This window comes from Theobroma cacao, chromosome 4 (assembly GCF_000208745.1).
Source record: "Theobroma cacao cultivar B97-61/B2 chromosome 4, Criollo_cocoa_genome_V2, whole genome shotgun sequence".
NCBI lineage: Eukaryota > Viridiplantae > Streptophyta > Magnoliopsida > Malvales > Malvaceae > Theobroma > Theobroma cacao.
In genome coordinates, this window is record NC_030853.1 from 29,287,948 (window position 1) to 29,312,058 (window position 24,111).

The 24,111-nt window shown below is 35.4% G+C and overlaps 4 protein-coding genes across 9 annotated transcripts; 2 read left to right on the forward strand and 2 right to left on the reverse strand.

Moving 5' to 3' along the window:
• LOC18603243 lies at nt 4,298–13,169 on the forward strand. Of its 4 annotated transcripts, XM_018119711.1 has the most exons (14): nt 4,304–4,706; nt 4,967–5,146; nt 5,408–5,528; nt 5,602–5,641; nt 5,947–5,999; nt 6,083–6,138; nt 7,026–7,178; nt 7,378–7,601; nt 8,204–9,783; nt 9,913–10,851; nt 11,274–11,691; nt 11,999–12,026; nt 12,499–12,564; nt 12,697–13,166. In XM_018119711.1, exons 1-13 carry the CDS (start codon nt 4,648–4,650, stop codon nt 12,530–12,532), a joined length of 3,885 nt encoding a protein of 1,294 aa, XP_017975200.1. In that variant the 5' UTR covers nt 4,304–4,647; the 3' UTR covers nt 12,533–12,564; nt 12,697–13,166. The 4 variants fall into 4 exon arrangements, with proteins under 4 accessions (XP_007035158.2, XP_017975201.1, XP_017975200.1 ...); XM_007035094.2 differs by lacking the exon at nt 11,999–12,026 and having other exon boundaries at nt 4,309–4,706; nt 12,697–13,169; XM_007035096.2 differs by lacking the exons at nt 11,999–12,026; nt 12,499–12,564; nt 12,697–13,166 and having other exon boundaries at nt 4,298–4,706; nt 11,211–11,302.
• Nucleotides 13,295–15,542, reverse strand: LOC18603244 (putative protein phosphatase 2C-like protein 44). The gene is made up of 5 exons (XM_007035098.2): nt 15,392–15,542; nt 14,748–15,035; nt 14,384–14,642; nt 13,855–13,988; nt 13,295–13,562 (listed from the first exon to the last, which is right to left on the reverse strand). The coding sequence occupies exons 1-5, from the start codon at nt 15,422–15,424 to the stop codon at nt 13,425–13,427; spliced, it is 852 nt and encodes a 283-aa protein (XP_007035160.2). The 5' UTR covers nt 15,425–15,542; the 3' UTR covers nt 13,295–13,424.
• LOC18603245 lies at nt 18,189–21,665 on the forward strand. 3 transcript variants are annotated; one of them, XM_018119515.1, is made up of 5 exons: nt 18,189–18,319; nt 18,421–18,522; nt 18,688–20,104; nt 20,391–20,690; nt 20,814–21,665. In XM_018119515.1, the coding sequence occupies exons 3-5, from the start codon at nt 19,745–19,747 to the stop codon at nt 20,889–20,891; spliced, it is 738 nt and encodes a 245-aa protein (XP_017975004.1). In that variant the 5' UTR covers nt 18,189–18,319; nt 18,421–18,522; nt 18,688–19,744; the 3' UTR covers nt 20,892–21,665. The 3 variants fall into 3 exon arrangements, with proteins under 3 accessions (XP_017975004.1, XP_017975002.1, XP_017975003.1); XM_018119513.1 differs by having other exon boundaries at nt 20,391–21,665; XM_018119514.1 differs by lacking the exon at nt 18,189–18,319 and having other exon boundaries at nt 18,398–18,522; nt 20,391–21,665.
• On the reverse strand, nt 22,145–23,962 carry LOC18603248 (60S ribosomal protein L14-2). The gene is made up of 5 exons (XM_007035102.2): nt 23,839–23,962; nt 23,638–23,739; nt 22,717–22,846; nt 22,520–22,632; nt 22,145–22,395 (listed from the first exon to the last, which is right to left on the reverse strand). The coding sequence occupies exons 1-5, from the start codon at nt 23,839–23,841 to the stop codon at nt 22,345–22,347; spliced, it is 399 nt and encodes a 132-aa protein (XP_007035164.1). The 5' UTR covers nt 23,842–23,962; the 3' UTR covers nt 22,145–22,344.

The window sequence follows — 24,111 nt, forward strand, 5'->3', positions numbered from 1 at the left end:
AATTGAGCTGTATCAAACAACCATGTTCCTTAAAGGACTACTACCTTAATGTCAAAAATTAATACCAACTTTTATTTGTCTTTTGTGTTTTAAACACTTATGCTTGCTAGCAAGCTTATGTCTTCTATCATTATGCCCTTCAAAAGTTTGATACTTACAAGTTACAGACATAAAACAAGCTTCCCAATTCAATGGTTAAATTTTTTTCTCTTCTTTACTGCATGCCAGCCTTTTTTGTCATCCCTTTTTTCTCCTATTTGCTGCTCTCCTTCATTTCCTCTGAAAGTTGACAACTACCATCTAGCTACTTTCCAACTCACCTACAGCTACAAAGCTGGAATTTAATTAATATTCATAACCAAAATTGACAAATAAAGTGCAATATAAAGTTCCTACACAAATTTGGGAGGCAACTTTTGCCAAGCATCCAATAATTTCTTGACATGCAAGTCTTATAGATGAACTGTTTCTGTTCATAGAGTCAGCCAAAATAATTATTGCTCTCCATCCAGAAATACCAGCTACATCTTAGAGTTAATATTATATATATGTGTGTGTAGTTTTGTTTACTGGGTCACATTTTCCTTATCAAAATATGCTTCATAACCAGGTCTTTGTCTATTTTATCTGCTTGGTGATAAGGAGGCCTTAATTTATTTTCATTTGCAACATTTATTCCAAGTGGGTCATAAGGGATTGTCATTTGTTCTCTTTTTTCCTTTGACATGTTAAGAGAACTAATTTTTAATTGCCATTCTATATTTTAATTAGGTTTTTGTTTATGTTCTTGTTGGATTCCACAAAAACATTTGCAATATCTGTTCTGTATAAATTTCCTTTTTGGAAAATTCTTTTGGGGGAATTATATCCACAATTCTTCAATGGAGAATTTGGACAAAGGTTAGGTGATTATATATTCTTGTTGAATTCCATAAAAGCATAGCAAAGACAGTGCATATGATTGCAGGTATGAGCTATGTTGTGTTTGTATATGGATTTTCTTTTCTATTTTTTAATTTTGCCTTTGTTCTGGAATATGAATCATATTCCCTTGTATTACCACAATGGACAAAGGTAGGTGGTAGAGGCCAGATAATAAACCAGCCAGTCCTCTTTTTTGAAATCTAATCTTCTCTTATTTCTATGGTAGGTTAGAATCTCATAATCCTTCCATTAAGATTTTGAGAATCCCTCCAGGATGTCATGCCATTTTCAATAGAGCGCTTCTAAAATAGAGAATTTCATATTGGATTTCAAGGCATTTTAAAGAATAAAAAATAAACCTGACAAGATAAAATGTGAATGAAAATCTTCTACTTCACTTTATGTCTCTAAATAAAAATAAAAGATCTTTATTCTCTAAAATATGTGCTAATGGTAGTTCGAGTCAATTAGGAAGGGACAATCTAAGCATGTTGGTTAAGAAATATGCTACATCATGATAAGCTAGCAACCTCATTAAATAAAAATGAAAAATTTTAAAAGTTTTAAAAATAATAATTTGAATAATTTGGATATGAATATAAATGACATAATGTTTGAAAAAGTTCAAAAACCATTTCTGAAATTTTAAATAATTTTTTATTTTTTTATTAAATTCAATCAAGCTATTACATTTTTATTTTGAGTCAAATAGGCCTTTATAATTAGTGATTAATTAATTATTATTAATTAAAATATCACTTGTCATATTTATATCTACATGACATTAACGTGAGTGATGAAAAATATTCTATAATTATATCATCATATCATTATCTATTATGACATGTCATAATAGAATAACAAGTGATAATTTAATTGACTAATAACAGTTAATCAACTATTTGTCATAAGAGTTTATTTAATTCAAAAAAATATAAGAGTTTGATTAAACATAATAAAAATAAAAGTTTAATTGAATTTTCTTAAATTATTTATGAATATTTTTTAAATATTATACTCATAAAAATTCTTTGTCTTTAAAATTTATATTATTTACATTCACTATCATTTTCTTCTTTCTTCACATTTTTTTTTTAATTTGGACCGTTTAGCATAGATTAATCGGTTCCACAACTTTCCATGCAACTGTTAATTGTTTGTAGACATTTGTGACAATGTTCTGCCTTCCATGAAATACAGATATACTCCAATTCTTCTAAATTTTCCAAAGGACTAAAGGAATATAAAAAAAAAAAAAACATTGGGGAAAGAGAATGGGTCAGAACAAGTGAACCAACTACCCACAACCAAAGGACAAAATTGGAGCTGTGTTTAATGCAAAATTGGGGAGAATCAGGCCTTTTCTTTGTCTAGGGGTTGGAGCACATTTGGACCTACATATATAAAACTTAAAAATTAATTTAGTTATTAGTATTTTTCATTATAAATTGGACATTAGCATAATGACTTAATTCAAAGTAGACAGGAGAGGATAATGATAGAGACTACAAAGAACATGTCCCCCACGAAATACCCTTTTATTTTCATTTTAGTTTTTTTAATTAGTTTTATTTTTAGATAAATATGCATTACTTGCCAATTAATAATAAACTAAACAAAAGGTAATTTGATGCCTGTTTGGGGCCAGGGGAACATCACAAATGATGCTGTTAGAAATTTCTATAATTCATAGCTTTATACATTGAATGTGCCCAACTTAAAGTATTGGGGGTTTTAAGTTTATGGAAGGATTATTTTAAAGAATCTTTCAATTTTGTCTTTATATCAAACTTAGGTTTTGATTTTGGCACTTCATCACATGTTGACATCACATTTCATAACCAAATCAAATCCTTTATTTTTAATCATAAGAAATTAATAAATTGTAATTTTATCGATATATGACAATAGGAAGATTTTAAATTATCATTTATAATACATTAAATTCAACATGTACTGTGAGATTACGAGATTTAGAAAATCGAATTGCCAAAAAAAGACTATCATTTTATGAATTTAAAAAATGACAAACCCATATCCCTAATTTTCATCGATAATTCTAGACCAATCCTAAATGAAAAAAAAGACATACCCATTATTATTTTTTTGTTCATATATAAATAGAAAGATGTTAGAAAAGGAAAGGTGAAGATGACCATACGTAAAAAGGGTTGCATTTGTGTGACATCTTTAGGAGATGATGGTTGATAATAGAACAAAAAGGAAAAGAAATAACAATAATAAACAAAGAAACAAGAGAAGGAACATGAGTGAGAGATGGGGATATCTTGTTAATTTTCGTTTTCATCCACAAGTAAGAGAATCCTTCACCTAATCTTCTTCTTCCTTAAGTGAAAAACTTGTTTGTTTAGGCATATGTTCGTAACACACGTGAAGATCTAGCAAAGGTATGAAAAAGGAGGCCCCAAGACAAGATTATGAGCAAAAAGAAACACCCAAAGTAATGTAAACATTGCAATGGCAATGTAATGAAAACAATGTTGAAGAAATCAATGGATTGGGAAAATAGAAGGAAACAATTTGGAAAAGTGAGGGCATCTATGTAAAACCACTAATAATCCCATTGACAAAATCTTCCATGAGGGCTTTTCCTTCATCATGTTATCCCAATCATTGATTGGGCAAAAGAACCTTTTCCTCATCATGGTCCAGATTCCCCCTCACTAGGAAAGATTTGGGAATTGTGATTGGCTTAAGCCTTTCGAATTATGATGGCATTGCCACTATTATCTTGGACTTTCTATACCTCATTAGCCTTTTTGCATTCACACCAATAATTTTCTCACACTATCTTTGCCATACACATATCACATGAATATGAATTTGTATGGAGGAAATTATCACTTTTAGAATACCATCACCACCTTTGTAGAAAAAAGATAAGATTCTTTTGCATCATTGTAATAAAACGATGAGAGACACGATCTTTTATTTCATTCACGATTAAATTTTATTTATTTAATAATTTATATTTTTATATTCTCAAATAAAAAATTTTGATTGGTTGATAGAATTGTTTAGAAAAAAAAATAGTATATTAGTACTAAAATCAAACAGCCATCAAAATTAGCATGAACCCACTACTTAAAACCTCATTAGTAAGCCTAATAAAAAAAATAAAAAACTCATTAGTAGGAGTGGCATTCAACGTTACCGTTGACAAAAAGCAGAAGGTTATTACCGTTAATTTACCTATTTAATGATATTTTGGACAGTATAATATTTGTCCTTTTCGCTTCAGCATCTACCCATACTTGTCGTCAACTTTACTTAAGTTTCTAATTATACCCCTCAACGTCTCCTTTAGTTTGCCCCAACAAAAGTTTTCTGACCGAAGCGGTATCAAGTAAGTAAATGTTGGTTTTTCTTCAGTTTTCACTTTCTCAGTTGAATGGCATCCTAAGACTTCAACAAAACAGCCTTTGGATCCTCTGGCTCTCTCTCTCTCTCTCTCTCTAAAAAGAGACCCTTTTTTTTCACTTTCTCTCTCTAAAAACTTCTCTGTGTCGCTGAGAACTTACCCTTTTCTTGGGGCCTTTCTGATTCTCTGCAAAACTTTTTTCTGTTACTAAACTGAGCTATCTTTAGAACCCAAATGTCAAAATTTTTTCTTTTTTGAAGATTTTTGTGATAAATTGTAAGCTTTTAGATTGATAACAAAGTCATTTCACCTTCAAAGATCTGCCTTTTGAGGGGGTAACAATGAAGTCTTCAACTCGGCTTGACTCAGTTGTGTTCCAACTCACACCAACTCGAACCAGGTAACAATTTCCCTTGATTGGTAGCCAATACTTAGCTTGATAGAGGTATTAAGCATGAGTCTATTTTTAGTATTTGAATAAATATTATTTTCTTATTTTTTTGATAGAGGTATGTTTTATCAGTTTGAAATGTTAGCAGTAGTCCTTACTGGGTGTGCATTAGTATATGTTTAAGATTTTGAATTCAGCATAAATAATGGATGTGTTCATATATAACCTTTGTAGATATATTTTAATATGTTCTTCTTTACTTTCATCAGGTGTGATTTGGTGATATCTGCAAATGGAAAGACAGAGAAAATAGCTTCAGGTTTGCTTAACCCATTTCTTGCCCACTTGAAGACTGCACAAGAGCAGGTGGCCAAGGGGGGTTATTCAATTATCCTTCAACCAGAACCTAGCATTGATGCAACTTGGTTCACAAAAGGAACAGTGGAAAGGTTTGTAAGTCTGTTTGGTGCTTCTTTCTTACTGGGATTATTTGCCATATCATGAAGATTGGATGAGCCTGACCTGTTTTTTTAACAAAAGGCTATTTAGTTGTTATTCCAGTAAGAAATTGGCATTGGAGCACTGCTTTTGTGCTATGATGGTTGAGTCTGTCATATCTATCAATCATGTTGAAGAAAATGGCTCTAAGATAAATCTTTTCTTTCCCCTTTAAATTGGCATGAGAAGCTAATCTGTTTTGGCCTTTTCAGGTTTGTTCGATTTGTGAGTACTCCAGAGATCTTGGAAAGGGTGTATACCGTTGAGTCTGAGATTTTGCAAATTGAAGAGGCTATTGCAATTCAAAGTAACAACAATATAGGATTGAGTGCTGTAAGTAAAATCTTTTGGAAGTCTATCATATGTATACCATAGAGATTAATTATACTTGTTCTTTTTTTGACAGGTAGAAGATCATCAAGTAAAACCTTTGGAAAGCATAGAAGGTACTCTTAATCATTTTTAGCCTATATTCTTCACTTCTAACTTCATCTGAATTAGTTCCATTTTTAATGTAATTATGGATGGAGTGGTGGATTAAAAAGTCATATTTCATATTTTCTAGTCATCTTGTATCTATGTTCCTTTTTCCATTCCAGAGTTACTGTCATGCTAAGAAAGGTTGTTAGTGCAGTATCATGCTTGTTCACATCTTTCATTCCACAATTCTTTCATGAGTAGTTCTGAAATTTTTCGCTTTCATTTTTAACTTTTTATTGGTTCTTGCATCACACCTGATGGCTTTGGACAGGCAGCAGGGTTACACCAGATTCCAATGAGGAGAAAGCCATTGTCCTCTACACAGTGAGTATCCACTAGATAAATCTTATCATATATTAAATCTTTTCATAAATTTTTTTAACTTTTTTTTTTTAACATTCTGGCAGCCTGGTGCACAGCCATCTGAAGCGAATGGGTCTGCTGTGCAGGAAGGAAATTCTAAGTATGTTACAGTTTTGGTTGCACGAATATTTTTTAATTGAGGATAATGAATTGCATAATATTAGTAGTTTTTAGTGATCACTGCAAATTTTGCATAGTTTGATATTTATTTTCCATATATCTGGTTTCCTAGAAAAGCTTAAATTAGAAAGAAAATTAGGGATGTCATGAATCCAAAAACCTTATAATGGTAGATATTATCACAGTTCAGCATGTAAAATTTCAAGTGGAAGTGCCTTGAATTTCATACTGATCTGACAGACAAGATAAATAACTTTTTCATGTTCCTGGGGTTGCTTAACCTTCCAACTGTATAAGGTGTACGTAATTGAACTTGGCTAACTCGGCTTTTGGGCTACTTAAGCTCAAGCTTGAATGAACAGTGAAAGAGTCGAGCCTGAGTATTCTTGGAGTCTATCCCAAGTAGCATGCGAGTAGGCTTGACATGGTTACACCCTTGTCTGAGAGGATCTTCTTTGGGGGACCACAGGGGAATTTTGGGGGAATACAGAAAACATGGCGCTTTTGGGGAGAGGATGTGGAAGAGAGGCATATTAGATTCTTTACAATTTACTACAATGTTTTGCATAACTTTCTGTTGACTTTTTCTCTCTTTCACTACATGTATACTGAAATTGTTTATAGTTAAGGGGTAAGAATTCAAAAAGTGATTAAAATGTTTGTAGTTAATTAGATAACCACTCAAGACAGCCGAACATTTTATGCTTTGCTGTAAAAGAGGAAAAAGGTGAAAAGAATGAGACAAGTGGCACGTTATGTCATGTTAACAGTGAAGAACAGAGTGTTGAATATCATGTCTTTTTGTATGTTTAATTTGTTGGAATGATCTTAAGACCATACGTACATATTGTTTTTACTTTATACTAGAGTTCAACTTTTGAAAGTTCTGGAGACGCGGAAGACAGTGCTGCAGAAAGAGCAAGGTATGGCCTTTGCACGTGCTGTAGCTGCTGGTTTTGACATTGATCACATGGCTCCTTTGATGTCATTTGCTGAAAGTTTTGGAGCCTCTCGTTTGAGGTAAGTGGAATTCGTGGCAACTTAGTTCCATGCATCCATGTATTCATATGGGTGCTCACATTCTCATATATTGATTGCTTGTTTTTCCTAGCTCAAAATTAATTGAGTTTAAGATTAAGTTTTCCACTGTGAGACCCATGAAAGAGTAATTTGTGCACCTTTGAATAGTCTCTTGATTAAGTTCTTTATTTCATTGCAGAGATGCTTGTGTAAAATTTACTGAATTATGGAAAAGAAAGCATGAAACCGGCCAGTGGCTTGAAATTGAAGCAGCTGAAGCAATGTCTAGTCGATCTGATTTCTCTGCTATGAATGCATCTGGCATTGTGCTTTCCAATATGATCAATAAGCAGAAAGAGCTCAAGGAAGCATGGCTTGAAATTTCAGAAAATAATGGAAAAGCTGGGGTTGAGTCAAGTACAGGTATGGGTTTTAGATATGTCCTCTAGATAAAATGTTAGTTGATCCTCTCTTCTATATAATGGGACACATTGCTCTGATATTCTCTTAGTAACTCATCAATTTCCTTCTTGAAGTAGAGGGATATTAATTTATTTTATTTTATTTTTGTATCCTATGGGTCACAGGTTACTTTAGTATTATTGCTATTTTCATAGAATGTTACATATTTCTCTCTGCTGTTGACTTGTTGATATTTCTGTCAGTATGTTCAGTAAATACGTGCATAAATGTTTTCTCTGTCTGGCTATTGCTTGATTTTTGTTCTTGTTTATAATTCTTATAATTTGGTTGGGTTATTTAACAAGAGGTAAGTTTTTCCCTGTCCAATTTTCCACCCACACCATTTGCTTGGGCTTGATCCCAGGACTTGCAAACTCTCACCATCATCGGCCACTTGTGTCATTACTTTGCTGGTTACTAGAAAGTTATCTAAGTTGGAATGTCCCTGTTGTGACATTCATCCATTTGCTTTTCAGACCACATTTGTATGCTTGACATTTCATGCTTCCTACATTCTCCAAATTATGAATTGAAAAGTAAATAAAATTTATTGATTTGGCCAGATGAGAGGCCTCCAATGGATCAACAAACCCCCGGCCGTCAAGAATATTACCAAGCCCAGTTTCCCATGTTTCCTCCCTGGCCTATCCATTCTCCACCAGGTGGTATGCCAACCTTTCAAGGATATCCTATGCAAGGCATGCCCTACTACCCAAGTTATCCAGGAAGTCCATTTTTTCAGCAGCCTTATCCATCAATGGAGGATCCAAGACTAAATGCTGGTCAAAGAATACAGAAACGGCATTCAATGGAAAGCAGAGATAGCCATACTGGATCAGAAACTTGGGAGATGGAGAGAGCAAAATCTCAAGATGATGAGGAGTTGGACAATGAAACTTCAGTAAGTCCAAAATCAAGAAAGAAGAGTAGTAGGTCAGGTAAAAAGCAGTCAGGAATGGTGGTCATTCGGAACATCAATTATATCACTTCAAAGAGGCAAGATTCTTCAGGTAGTGATTTGCAGTCACATTCTGGCTCTGAAGTGGAAGAGGAAGATGGAGATTCTGAGCATAAGAACTCTCTGAGATCCTCGAAGGGGAAAGGAAGTCGCACAAAGTCTGTTGATGCATTGAATTCATTTGATAGGGAAGAAACAGTTCCTGGGAAGGAGACAGATGGGGGACACTGGCAAGCATTTCAAAATTATTTACTTAGAGATGCTGAAGAAGAAGAACGTAGAAGTGATCAAGGTATGTTTTCAGTGGAAAAGGAGGTTCGAGGAAAGAGAAGACCAAATAGATTGGGTGAAGACCCTTTACTTTTTGGTGGACGAGAAATGGGTCAATTTGAAGAAGGGAATACAACTGACATGGATAAAATTAGTGCAAGTGGCTCTCGCATGCCTCTGGCATCAAATGATCAGTCTTTGATTTCTAGAAGAACCGGTCACTCTGCTGATGGTAGGATTTTCATGGATGGTCAGATGGATTTATATTCTAAAGAAATAGATGGTAGGAGGGTGTATAGGAGGAACTTAAATGATGATTTTATAACAGATAGGCAGCAGAATCAGTCAGATTTTACAAATTCTCCATCAGATGCATTGGCTGTTAATGGGTTTGAACGTTCATCCAACAGTTTGGAAAGAGGATCATCAAATAATATAGATGATTCCTACATAGTTCCATTCAGGTCAACTTCAGTGACTGAAGTTGGAACTGATGATCGAAATGCTATCAATATGGATTCTGAGTTCTCCTTGTCACTTCAGAAAGCAGAAAATATATCTAGTAAGGTTGGAAGTCAGGTCAACTATGAACCAGATGATTTAAGTTTGATGCCTGAACGTGGAGCAGAAATGGGGTCAATCGGTTATGATCCTGCTTTGGATTATGAAATGCAGGTTCATGCTGAAGATGGTAATTCAATGAATAAGAAAAATAAAGAGGGCATGCAGGGTTCTAAAAAGTCAGACAAGGACCGAAAATCAAAACTAATTGCTGATACTTCAGATAGAAAGAAGGCTGTAGGGCCTATAAGAAAAGGAAAGCCTTCAAAACTGAGTCCTTTGGACGAAGCAAAAGCCCGGGCTGAGAGGCTAAGAACCTATAAAGCTGATCTTCAGAAAATGAAGAAGGAGAAGGTACGCTTTGGTGCAAACTGAATACTTTGAATGCTTATAGTACAACCACAGCTCTCTTTACCAGCCAGCTTATGTGGTTTATGAAATAGATTCTTTATTTGTTAATTCATTTTTTTAACACTTTTTCAGGAAGAGGCAGAGATTAGACGACTCGAAGCGTTGAAGATAGAGAGACAAAAGAGAATTGCTGCTAGAGGCAGTTCTATCCCTGCTCAGTCATCAGTGCCATTGCAAAGCAGGAAACAACTGCCATCAAAACTTTCCCCAAGCTCTCGTAAGGGATCAAAGTTTACTGATGCTGAGCCTGGATCATCATCCCCACTACGAAGATCCATCAGGACTGCTTCTGTGGGATCAACTGATTCTCACAAACCCTCCAAACCCAGCAAATTGAACAATGGAGCCCACTCCAGTGGAAATAGATTAAGCCAGTCAGTTTCATCACTGCCTGAGCCGAAGAAAGACATCGGCGATGTAACTCCTGATGCAAAAGCATCTATGGCAAGGATTAGGAGATTATCAGAGCCAAAAACAAGTAGCAGCCCGCATGTTTCTTCAGTGAAGTCACGGAACTCTGAACCATCATCAAAAACAAAAGTATCAGGTGGGCCTGAAAGCAAAAAAATATCAGCAATTTTAAACCATGATAAAAGCAAGATTGCTTCTCTTCCAGAACTCAAAACTAGAACAACTAAAGCACCTGATGTTACCCACAGCAAATCAGGAGGAAATGAAATGACACAGAAGGTGAATGGAAGTACTTCTACTGCCAAGGTTACTGAACCAAATAGGAACAAGGACAAAGTTTCAGTTCATATTGATGGGGATGACAATACAGTAATTGAGAAAACTGTTGTGATGCTTGAATGTGAGAAACCCTCCATTCCCCCAGTAAATTCCTTGGAAGGAACTACAGCAGTACAGAAGGAACATGATGGCATCTTTAAAATAGGGAGGCAAACTGAGATGGTGTCAGATTATGCTGCCATTCGTGCACCAGTTTCTCCAGTGAATGTTGATGCACTTGATAAAGAACCCAAGATACAACAAAGACCACAAGCTTATGAGGTAAGGTTTTTAAGAAGTTCATTGACAAGGCACAACTCTTTTTTAATTGATGTAGACTGGAGATTTGTAGTTCTATATACAAATCATCAGTTGGTGATATATTTCTTATTATCATTGTTGCAAGGTCACGCCACTTAATTATATTTCTTCCTCAACACAACTTATAAATATATTGATAATTCAAACGTTTTAAGTCATCTTTTATCATTTAATCACAGCAAACACTTGTAGAAGACTCGCCATCCTTGTAGAGAGCTCATCAAAACCTTGTTCTCAATCTACTTCCATTGTGATGTCAGTTCGATGCCAAATTGTTGAAACAATCTGTTTTAATGAATTTTCTTTTTCATCTTAACCAGAGAATAAATATTACGTGCCTCTGAACGTGAGTCTTCTTGACAATATGATGTACAAATTTCCAGGTTCAGAAGGGAAGTGTGAGTAACACTGAGAAGGAATCATCAAAATTTAAGAGCTCAAGTGTTTCTGAAAAACCTTATCAAGCCCCTTTTGCTCGGGTCTCTTCTTTGGAAGATCCATGTACTGAAATTTCAGAGTATGGCAGAGCACCTCCAACTAGCATGCAGGCTGCAGCAATGGAGTCAGAGAATGTTAGAGCTCATGTAGTTGATTCTAAAAACTTGAAACTAGAGAAGATTCCTGAATTTTGGGATAAGCCTCAGGTAAAGGAGTCATCCAAAGGGTTTCGACGGCTGTTGAAGTTTGGAAGAAAGAATCATAGCTCAGCTACAAGCGAACGTAATATTGAATCAGATAGTGTCAGTGTTAATGGTTCTGAGGCTGATGAGTTGGCTGCAAACACTGCATCTTCTAGTGAAGGTAGTTGCCTTGTGTTTCATCCCTTGTGCACTTTGATGGATAGTGATATACAAAATGCATGACTTCTTTCAAATTCTGATAAACTATTTGTTGATGATTCTGCTTAAAAGAACATACCATTTGAAATTAGTATTATTTGGAACGAATGAGTTATTTGCACTTTAGTTTTTTGGAATTGTTGTCCAACATATTTGATAAGCTGCAAGGCGAGTCATGAGCTCCTCTTGCAAATCTGTTTTCTAATATACTTAGATTGTTTAAAAGTTGTCAGCCTTACTAAATTTCTTTTTGTTTTATTTTTTGATAGGTAAAAGGCAACTACATAAGAAGGATAAGTGAGTCAGATATTGGATCAAAATTCACTGTGAAAATATCATGACATATGGGCTTTAGGTTTTATTTAAAGTTTTTTAATTTTTTGAATCCAATGCAATTATAGAAAATCATTTTGACACTAGGTGGGTTAGGATTTGGTCTAAGAGGATAATTTCCATCGAGTTCTGTGGGTGGGTGTCTTATTAGGTGCATGGGAGAATGTTTGGTTCCAGTATGAAGCTCTGAAACTGGGTATTTTATCATCAAAATATAAGTGCTTCGGGTTGGTTTATTCGGTTTGAGCACTGACAATTGTCAATTACAAATTGGCTGTTGCCAATTAGTCAGTATCTACATGTGCTAAGACTGATCAATTTACTTGCAAATCCAAAATTGCAATGCTAGAATATTGAGTTTTGGTCATCTGATGTTTTTATTCTAGCTTAGTTGATATTTGGTCCTGAAGCTGACTAATTTTCTGGTTGTTGTCAGTTCATATGTTGAAGAATCTGATCTCTCAGGATGAGACCCTGACAGCCGGCAATACTCCACAAAAGTGTAAGTAGTTGCTGCTCCTTGTTTCATATTTATTATTTGATTTCTTTTCTCCCCCAATGTTTACAAGTATTAGTATTTTACATCATTAAGGTGCATAATCTGACATGAAGCACTTTATTTATAATCATGCAGCTTCTCGCACTTTTTCCTTGTTGTCTCCATTCAGAAGCAAGACTAGTGAAAAGAAGTTGACAGCTTGACGATGAAGGTGAAGTGGCAAAGCTTGTCTTCTTTTCTGTGGATTTGGCTGTGAATTGTTACATATATATTTTTAATTTATTTTTCCTTGCTGCTACGTGAAAAAATAGGTATCATTAAAAATATTTTTGTCAAAAAGTTCTTTCTGGAGCCACTCTCATTGGTTAATGTTCTTCAGCTGAATTGGTTTGTAGCAACATCTCCACATGATTATATATACTTTTTTTTTTTTTGGTATCCATGGAGTTTTGCTATTGTTTACTGTAAATGATAGTTCTTGAGTCTCACAAGGATGAGAGTTTTGCCCACCAACCAAACGAAACCACCCACTTAAACAAAGAATTCACTTTTATTTTATCCCCTACATTTGTAATAACTATGGAGAGGTCAATTCATTGGTTTGATTATGTATTGTTGGTGTAGAACAGTAGAAGTTTCTTATTCTTATATGCGAGGTTCACTTTTGGGGTCTATGGAGGTTTATTTTGTTTGATAAGAGATAGAGTGTATCTTATCTGCTGCTATTATCAGATTGTTGCCATTTCCATTTTATAACCATGCAAGATCAACACAACAAAAAAAAAAAAAAACGCCTCACTTGCAATTCAAGGGTTCATTGATACATAAACATATGGCAAACTCAAGATAAAAACACAATACCACTAATCAAAACGGATGACGACGCAAGATATACTGTTCTTGCTCATTCTTGATAAAGCCTCCTTTGTTAGGCACTCAGCAGCTTCTTGTGGATCCCCAAGATGCCTGATGAGATTCACTGCTTCTTGATTTTTCATCACCTGGAACAAATTGATGACAGCAAATTGTATGATGATGAATTGAAAGTAGAATGGACAATTGTATGATGTTTTTGGTGCTGTTATTGGGATAAACTAATGAGGTTAATGATATTATTGCTAGTTCAGGGATAGGAAGTGTGGAAGTATAACAACTGACATGCAGTTTCTTCTTTCTGGTGCCAGGAATGAGAGGCAGTTTAAGCTTGAAACACAATGGGCAAATGCCATAAATCTTTCACTTTCTTTTGTATCTTTTTATGTTTAATGGAGCATGGAAAAATGCATATCTTACCTCCCATATTCCATTGCTTGCTATGATGATGAATTCAGTCTCAGCATCGACCTTTTCAGCCCCAACAAGAAGTTCTGAGCTTTTACCGTGCCTTATCGCTGCTGCATTAGTTGAGTCGCATACTAGCATGCGTACTTTAGGCACAAACATGGGACCCAGCATCAGATAATGTCATTCACAAAAATGTATAAAGATATCCAAAAACACAGTCCCCACAGCCAAAAGTACAAAAAGAAAGAAAAAAGAATCAAGAAGCACAGTTTTTGCAGAATTTTAAGGGAGGTGATGAAGGATTCTAGGAAGATAGCTATCAGAAATTGGATTTGTTTTTGTGATACCTCACGTCATTTCATCATATCTTATATGAATACAATTGTTAAAATCTATATAATAATTCAAGTCTATTATTATTAATAACTTGAATTTGAACTTTTAAAAATAACGTGATTTAAGTTGAAAAGTTATCTAATAGATAACGTTTCAAAAAGTTTGATTCTAAGATTTATGTGAGGAACAAACTGTTCAATACCTGGAAATAGTCTGCGAGTCCAATGTCTTCTGGCTCCAGAATGGCGCTTGCTACTCAGCTGATGAGCCACACCATCTCTACATATAACAGCTCGGTAGCCACCCAGGTTGGCTGTTACAAGCTTTTCTCCATTGATTAGCATCACAGACGCTGAGCCAGCTCGCAGTGTCTCATCTTCTTTCTGTGCCTCTCTGACCTTTGCTCTTGCGCCAAGATATGCTCTTCTCATTGTCTCTTTGCTCTTTCTATGTATTTGAGACTGCAAGGCACATTGTGACATAAGGCCAGTACTGTACAATTCATAATAGTCATCATTTTTTTTCCATGTCAGTAAAATTCGATGTTTGGTAATGAACTGGAGTACCTCTTTAGGCTTCTTATCAAAGAAATGAGATTGTATGTACTTGGTAATTCCATCCCCAATCCGAGCATCAAAAACTCCAAAGAACCACAACTCAAGCTCCTCAATTTGCTCTCTCTGTACCACAACCGAATCAAAGTCCGAATCATCCGAACTGCCTCGGAGTGACTTATGATCCACAACATGATAGCCATGAGAGATTGGCATCATCCAAGAAGGCTTCTTTTTAATCCCGTTCTCCCTTTTCTTGCTCCCACCATCTCCTACCCGAAAGCGTCTCAGCCTAAATGCCTGCCTCATCAAGCCAAACACATCAAGAAAAGCCAGTGGTTGTTATATGAAAACTGCTTGATAAAAGAGGCTATGTTGTGAGTTACTAGCTCAAAAGATGGTAACCTTTTATATCCTTATCAAACATATCTGGGTTTTAATCTTAGAGACACTTCATTTCTCTTTTCCTACGTTTTAAAATGTGTTAGAGTGTGCATCACTGCACAAACTCATACAGAGGTGATAAAGAAATAAACCCAAAGAAAGATACCCTTTAACCAAAGACTTTAATTTCTTTCTTCAAGAATAGATATGATCATCAAAGAATGGAAACTATAGACCAAAATAAAGAAAGAAGTTGTTAGCCTTGGCGTTACCTTAAGCTTAAGGCGGAGATCTTTTAGTCCCATGTGTATCCTTTGAAATCTGACCAAAAAAACTTGAGGAGTACTGTTTTAATGGCAAGAAGATGATCACATAGAAAAGTAAGTATTCAATATTTTCAAATGGAGAAAATGAGAGAGAGAGAGAGAGAGAGAGAGAGAGAGAGGTAGGTCATGNAGAGAGAGAGAGAGAGAGAGAGTGGGAAATGGGGTGGGGGGACTTTAACTTGTTAAGGGAGGGTAGGTTTTAAATTTTGTTTGATAGGAAGAGGGATGTTTTTGAAGTCAATAGGGAGTCTAAAGCTGTTGAGATTATTATGTCTGAAATTTAGGTTAAAGCTTTAAATGAGAAAATTTATTGGCTTTGATTGTATCTGTTGATGAAATTTACTCATGTAACGGTCGTTTTCTATGCTCTGCCCTTTTCTTTTCTCTTGTGAGAAAAGGCAGGTGATACTAATCCCTCTGTGTGACTCTTTCTTAGTAGAAAAATAGATAAGAAGACGAGAAAATTAAGCCTTCTCGGTTGGGTAGATAAACCAAATTATCCACTGCTAAAATTTTGACATCAAACAAATCTTACTGTATTCATCTTCATTCATGTTCTCTTTGCACATACAGGGAATTTCATTTACTTCAATAAATCTTGCGTGTTTCAACTTTGAACCAGCGATTAAAGGTTCTTAAGAACATAACTCATCACTTGTTTCCTGGATTGATCCTGTTGGATATGCTGGCAAGGTTTTTAGAGAAAAATATAACCTTCGGACCAACCAAGTTCTTATTACCCTTAGTAGAAGTTCTGGTGAACAATTTATTTGAAATTATTAGCCATAATGATTCATGCTTTTAGCTTTACCTATCTTGAGTTCAAGTCAATGAATGAGAAGCAAAGCAGCATGAAAGAGAACGCAATATTTTGTCATGGGTCATGCCTTGATGCCCCTGGATGGCCCTTTACGCCAAAAATGCAAGAAAGTTACACTTTAACTGCTGAAATAAACAGTGGTTATAGGGTCCAAGAGAAGTTGGTGTGCAACCATTCCAGAAGAAAACTAAAGCCAGCATGACAAAATCAATCGTAGATAATTTAGGTTGCAGATAAATCCAATTCAATCCCATTGTTAGTTTTGAAGCTGAGATTGATATTAAATGATCTGATGCATCCACTGCTGCAGTACCATGTCCAGTTTCTGCATTGAGAATCTATTAACTCATTGTTCTGATACACAGAAACACTTCTGATCTGGTCTATTATTCACGTTGAACTTTGACCCACAACTAAACACATTCGGAGGTCATCAGAGACACCAGATGGAAAACATTCTACTTTCCAGTCAGGAATTCATGTTTCCACATTTTACTCAGAGTCTCCTGGACCTTAGGCTCAGGACTGCTTACCATAGTTTCTTTGCCCTTTGTGTGTAGACTGGAAAATTCAGAAATTTTGGGGAGAAATGTGAAAGCTCAGATAAATTAACAAGAATTTCATGAATATGTGGCAAATTCAGGCAATTGAAGACCCTTTTTACCCCCTCTTCTCCGCTTGGTTCAAATCAATACAAACATTCTAACCATGACTTTGAATCAACCAAGGTTTCAGAGAAGCCTAACCAACCAATCACTCCTCTTCAGCCATTTGTTTCTAGAAGCAATGGTTAAAAAATTTGAGGGTGATTTCAATATCTTTGACAAATTCTAGTCTTCAGTCTGCTGCTTGATCATTGGCCAAGAATCTCAAAATTATTTGTCTGTTCTTCTGCGGAAAAGACAAAGTGATTAACATTTTCCACACGTTACAGTCCACATTTCCAGTGCGATGGAACATCACTGATCCAGATTTTGATTAGTGAAGGACCATGCCAGAAGGAAAAACAAAATATCTAGAAACACAATTAAGTTAACTTGTCAGGTCATATGTAAATTCACGTGTTATGATCTTGATTAACTCTTCAAAGACTTAAATTATTAATTAAACTATTTTATTTCATTCTCTATCAAGATTAAAAGAAATTTAAGACCTTCTATTGTAAAATAATAAAACTAAAAGTAAGATAAAATACACTTTAACATCTGTAAATTTTAATTATAATTTCACGTAAATTTATTAATTTTTAAAATATATAATTCGTTTCAAAAGAATATTTTCATTAAACATGTAAATTCATATATTAATTTAATAATTTAATAATATTAAAAAAATAATTTTACTCTATATTACTTTACTTCCGTCAATCAATCACTCCGTAACTAAATTTAATCAGAAAATACCAAATACAGCCGGATCACACACTCTCTTAAGGATCTTGCTCTATTGGGGTGATTGGTTTGAATAAGGGAGCATTGTCAATTCATCTAAAAAAAAATTAAAATATTTTACATTCAAGTATTAAAGGTTTTTACATTATTAAGTAAAATGTTTATTTTGAAAATTATTAAACTCGTATGTAATTACGATGAAAAGATTTGTTCTATTTTACCTTAAAGTAAAATACTGTAATAACAAAGACTGCCGTAAAAAGTTAAAGGTAAAATAAGGATTATTTTCCTTAAACCTCTCTAAAACCTTCTTCCCTTCACGGTGGAGGTTGGAAACAGGAGACATTTCCCAAAATGCCAATTTCTCGGCTCCTTCTTCCAAAACATGGAGGACCAAATTTCCATGCCAGAGGTAAGAACCCATTTGGGAAAAACATGTTTTTTTTTTCCTTTTTAATAGTAGTTTTGTCAAACATTTTCTGGGTTTTCACTAACAGCAAGGAACCGGTGATAAATTATTCCACGGCTTACACAATCAACAAAATGGTGTTCTTTTTCTTCTTCTTCTTCTTCTTCTTCCAGTAGTGGGTCTAAGAAATCTTCTTTTTTGAAAGGATTAAAGCCAGCAAAGAAGGGCACAGCAGTTGATAAAGAATCAAAGAAGTGAGCTTTTCTGTTTTTACTTTCTTTTGGGTGATATACTGATAGAATTCTTTTAATTGAAGTTTAGATGAATGAAATGTTACTTTGTTAATCTGGTTCAGGATGTTACTAGCCAAGAGCAAGAGCATTGATAGTTTTCTCCACCCACACGCCCGGTGGCAGTGGAAGAAGAAAGGGCCGGGGGGTAGAGGATGCACCTATATGTACCCTTCTTGTTTTCTGTTTATTGTTTGTTTATTTATTTATTTCTGTGTGCATTGTAAATAACTCTTTCTCAGCTTAGTGAATGAAATCGTGTTCACAATCAGTTGATATGGCTTGTTTAAGTGGTCACTGATACCATTTTGTTCTACAACTGCTCTATGCAGAGAAAGAACGTCATGGGTGAAAGGAATTCTAACAAACATAAAGCAAACGATCCTTGGAAGTTCTCAATTTCAGGAACCCATTCTAAGGGAAACATCAGATTCTGAAGTTGACATGACAGCTTCTGAAGTTACCATGACACTAAATTTCTTGAGTCGCAAAATGTGCTTCAGTTGCCGGAAGTCACAATGACTTATCCTGGTGGCACAGAGGGTGTTTCAACCTGTTTGACAACCAATGCAGTTGGGAAAAATGCTTTTGAGGGTGCAGTTGTAACTGCAACTTCTGAGGTTAGTAAAATGCATAACAATTCTGATAATGCTGGACTTAATGACATTCAAAGTATAGCTCAGTCTTCAGAAGCTGTAATAGTTTCTCATGGCAATGAAAGCAATAAATTAAGAACTTTAGCCTCTGATGCAATGGTGGAAGACTCTTCAGTGAAGATTGATCAATCAGGAAAGCTTTCAGATAATTTTGATAAAAAGCTGAAAAATTGGTCAAGCAATTTGAAGAGGCAATGTCAGATGTACTTGTTGAGTGTGACAAGGAACAAAGTCAATGTGCTAAGGATTTATGTGACTTGACACTAGAGCTGACTAACGAAAAACATAAAACATTGTCTGATGGTATAAATGACTCATCTTCATTTGAAAATATGAACCATCTACTGGGAAGAGAACTGCAACTTTTGTTCAAAGGCCAAATGCAAGCACTAATTCAGGCGAAAAGTGTACGGTGTCTGGTTCTTTAAGTGCCAAGGTGAATGTCTTGAATAATCTAATGTCAGGAGAAATGGCTGGTAAGTTGCATGATACTCTAGCACCAACTGAATTTTGAACAGGGAAGGAAGTAGAGAAGGAACTAGAAATCCAGGGCTTAATTGAAAGGATCAAGGGGCTATTTGGAGAACAGTCAACTATTAAGTCTAGGGAAAGTACTATCTCCTATGTAACAGATCAACTCAGCAATGGAGAGTTCCTTCAAAATGTCCAGAACCAGGCTAACTTGCAGAAGTCTGATGTTGAAAGAAGAAAGACATCTTTGAAACAACATCATATGAGCAGTGAAACTAAAATATCACTTGACAAGAAAGAAAAGTCATGTATTCCTACAGAGTCCATAAGTGAGAGGGAGGAGGGTAGCAGTTTAAATTTACCCAACTCTGATCATGTAAAATCAGGACCAAACTATCCCGTGCCTCCTTCAATTAGCAGAGAAGAGCTTAATAGCAGTTCACCTATGCGTTCCACCAAAGAAGGATCTAAGGAAAACATGGTACTGGACAGATTTTTAACCCAAAATATTGAGAAGCACAGTATCCTTACAGCTTTCTGTGATTGCTGGCCAATTGTAAATGTAGAGGAAGTTTCCCTTACTAAACAGAGCATGTTCAAAGATTTTGTGGTGCATTTTGAGGTCAGTTCTTTGATTTTATTCAGAAATTCCTTGCTCCCCCTACAAGAGGAAAAATAAAATTGAAAAGGTCCTAAGTGCCTTTCTTTTACTTTATTTTCTTTTTTATCATATTTATCAATACAAATGTCCTGGGCATCAGGAAATATGCAAGAGCTACACTGAACCAAGGTCTAATCCCTAACTAGTAGTGGTGAGCCAGATGAAGTATGTATAGAACTTTTTACTTTATGAAGCATTCAATTTTGTCCATTTAGAATCTTAACTATCTATTCTGGCTTTATTGCAGACAAGGGAAGGTTACCAAAATGCTCTCAAGAAAACTAACCTGATGGTTCTGAATGCAGAAGCCTTTGTGGAGGCATCTTCTTCAGAAGACATGGATGATGCAATTTCCATTCCTGATCTGATTGGCGATCCTGATGCTCCAGTTGCACTAGTGAAGAATCCTACAAAAACAGTTAAAGTCAAACAACTGTCTGAGGATATAAGCTCACAACAGCTAAAGGAAGCTCTTGCTTTCTGTCAATCTGGCATCTCCAGCTTTTACTTGGGTTCCACAAGTTCTGTTTTATACGTGGAGTTTGAGGTGAAACGCTTGTCCCTTTACTGTTGGTGTCTAGGAATTGTAGTGTATCTTCAGGTTCTGTTAAGGGTTTGTGCATCTTCATTTTTGTGTTTAAATACCTATTTATGAAGTCTCACTTGCCAGACAGAAGATGCCAAAGAGGGCACTTGCAGAACATTCCATACTTGTATCAGGAAAGGAGCTGCCAATCCTCAGGATTGATGCACCAAGGACAACAGTAGTAAGAATATCAAACGTTAAGATTAAGAGCAAAGTCTGGAAAATATGCAATTCTTTTGGACAAGTCAAGTATATGGCAGAAAGAGCTAAGGGCATCGTTGATGTGCATTTCGTTCTTGCTGAATGGCCTAACGTGCTGAATATTGTAATAGGTATGTTTAATATTTAAACTGTTATAAATAATCAACCAAAGCATTATTCTAATACATGGTAGCATAAGTAACCAACCAAAGCATTCTTCTAATACATGCTTGTGCTGCATATACATCCGGTTTGAATGGAATGGTAGTGAATGAAAACCGGTGGCTTGTCCAGCCAGCTCCTATCTTTCCCCCTGCAATTCTCCGGGCCCTTTGGAGTCAACCAGAAGAAAGGAGACATGTGAAGTCCGTAATGTGCAACTTATTGAGAAAACTTGAGAAGCCTATTCATACCACTGAGTTGAGTCAGTTGACTGACCTTGCTGCCAAGTATTATGGCAAAGAATTTTAATTAATGCAATTAGCAAATTTTGATCTGGTAGCATCAAGCATGAAAGCAGGGTGGGAGCATTTTATATCATACTTGAGTTTCATCTTTACGGCACTTCAGATAGATGGATCAACGTTAACCCATTACTTTCAACTGGATTTATTCAACAAACGATGTAAATGAAATATATTGCCCATTATCTTGCAAACTGCTGCTTAATTGATCTCTATCCTAAATTCAACTGTTCCTATTCCGTTTCTGCTGGAATGATGCAACTTTTTTCATGGACCAGACTCCAGTATGATTCATTGATGCTCGAGCACAGATTCTAACGGCTCAACAGATATCATGGACGCAAGCCGCAACCCACAACGTGCCATGGCTGTATTTATATCCTTGATCCAAGGGAAGACTCTTTAACGACATCAGCACGATGGTATCGACAAGGAAAACAAATACAAGCATACTTTAAAAGCCATGTTTAAGCTAATGGGGGGAGCCAAACCTTAATATTTTACACAAACCTTAATCTATTCTCTCTTCTTCGTTTGATTCACACTTTTAAATTATAATACGTTGTCTACAACATTAATACTTTTCAATTCTTATAATGAAAATGACTTTGTTTTTCTGGGGGTTAGAGTAACATTGGTCAAGTACAATGTCCTATCTTCTCTTTGGGTCTTAGTCGAAACAAGCATTTTGCTAGCCATAGACTACTTCTACTGCAGCCAATATAGGTACCCGAAGTTTGAAAAGAAAACTGAAACAAGCAACCACATTTCACAAGCAATATCTCGCAATAAACTCACTACAAAAACCTGTCATATAGCAAAGAAAGTGCCTCAACTGATAGTAATACTGACATAATAGATAAACAGACAAAATACCATTCCAAAAGAACAACTTGCAAAATATTGATGACAAAACTAGCAAAAATCCATAATTCAGTATCACTTCAAGATTAATTCTCCTTTTTCAGCTTAGCAAACTCTTGCCTGATGACTCCAGCCCTCTGCAAAATCACATCATATCCTGTTAGCTTTGGTCAAAGTTTCAAGAAAGCCTTTGGATATTGAGAAAATCAACTGACATAAAACAGGTAAACACTAGACACATTAGCGTTGCCACAAACTGACCTTGATCTTAGCCAACATAAGCTTGAACCGATCAAAGTCATTCAGAGATGCCCTCCTCTTCTGGACAATCAGTTTTCTACCCCATGAGCTATTCTCCCACTTGTTTTTAACATCTGCCATCAGATAAAAACAATTAGAAGGGATAACATAACATAGAGAAACAGCATTTAAATGCCAGTGAGAATTATTATCCTTACCAGCTTTCTCCATTGCTTCAATTAATGTCTTCTTCTTTGGAACGCGAGGAATGTCAATTGTGATATCAGTCAATGTAAGCCTCTTGAAGTTCATTTGGCCCCTGACCATATCTGGTGCATCAACTAGAGCCTGCGATGCCAAGCCACAAGCAAAAGTTTAACTCAAATTGTACAAAACATCTGCGGACATTATATATCCAACTTCAACTAAACTCATGATCATAGCTTTCTATACAGCCACTGAACTCCACATATATCCATTTACTAACTCAATATTGTCCCATGGAATAAATATATACCATAACTAAGATCAACAAATGCCAAGAAAAAATACATTAACACCCATAGGCATAATCTACATCATCTGGTTATATTGCTCTAACTCTTCAATTTCTCATAGTACCCATGTTTCAGACATATTTGACACCTCAAAATGGACATAAGTATAGGATTAGACATGTCTGGACACAAATATCAAGGACACTCATTCCAGTCTCCGGGCAACATATGATTAGACAATAACTCCATAATTTCATGCGACTAAAATGCCAACACAACACAATGCAGACTCCTTTCTCCATTGAAGTTGGAAAGTTATTAACACGTTTAATTCTAGATTAACTCAACAAGAAAAACACAAAGAACCTATTTTCAATCAATCTCAATAGGAAGAAAACAGCTAAATTCTACAATAAATCTAATCACTAACTCATCCGAAAACCAAATTAAATCCCATTACAGTAAGCTAAACAAAAACTCATTTTTTCCCCTTTAACATATAAATTTACGCAAAAGCCATGTTATATTCATTAACAAGAATAAAAATCAGTCGCTTTTCCATCACCATAAATCAAATAAATAAATAATTTCGATTAAAATTCACTGATATTAAATCTGAACAAATTAAAAATAAAAACGTACTCTGTTCTGGTCAACGACGTCGACGATGACAACGAGCTTGCCATAGTCTTTACCGTAGTTAACGAGAGCCACTCTCCCGATCTCAACGTACCTCTTGAACGGCTACAAGAAATAAAACAAAAACAAAAAAAAAATCAAAACCCAGATTGAAGATTAAAGAAAATGAAAGCGATGGCGTTTAGATATTGAAGAAAGACTCACCATTTTTGCTGTGAGTGTGTGAGTGTGTCGGGGCTAACAAAGAGAGGCAGGCGGAAGGGGAAATGAAAGAGGGTCTCAGAATTAGGGTTTCATTATCTGGTGGTTTTATAGACTGTTGATAGCCGTTCGATCTAGGTTATCTTTTATTCTTTATGTATTATTTTGGGGAGGATGGGCTTGCTGGGTTTTAGTAATGGGTTGGGCTTTAAGTTGTAAAGGAGGTTTGGATCTAATTTTCGGCTTTTGGGTTTGCAGCTTTTTTGGCCCATTAGC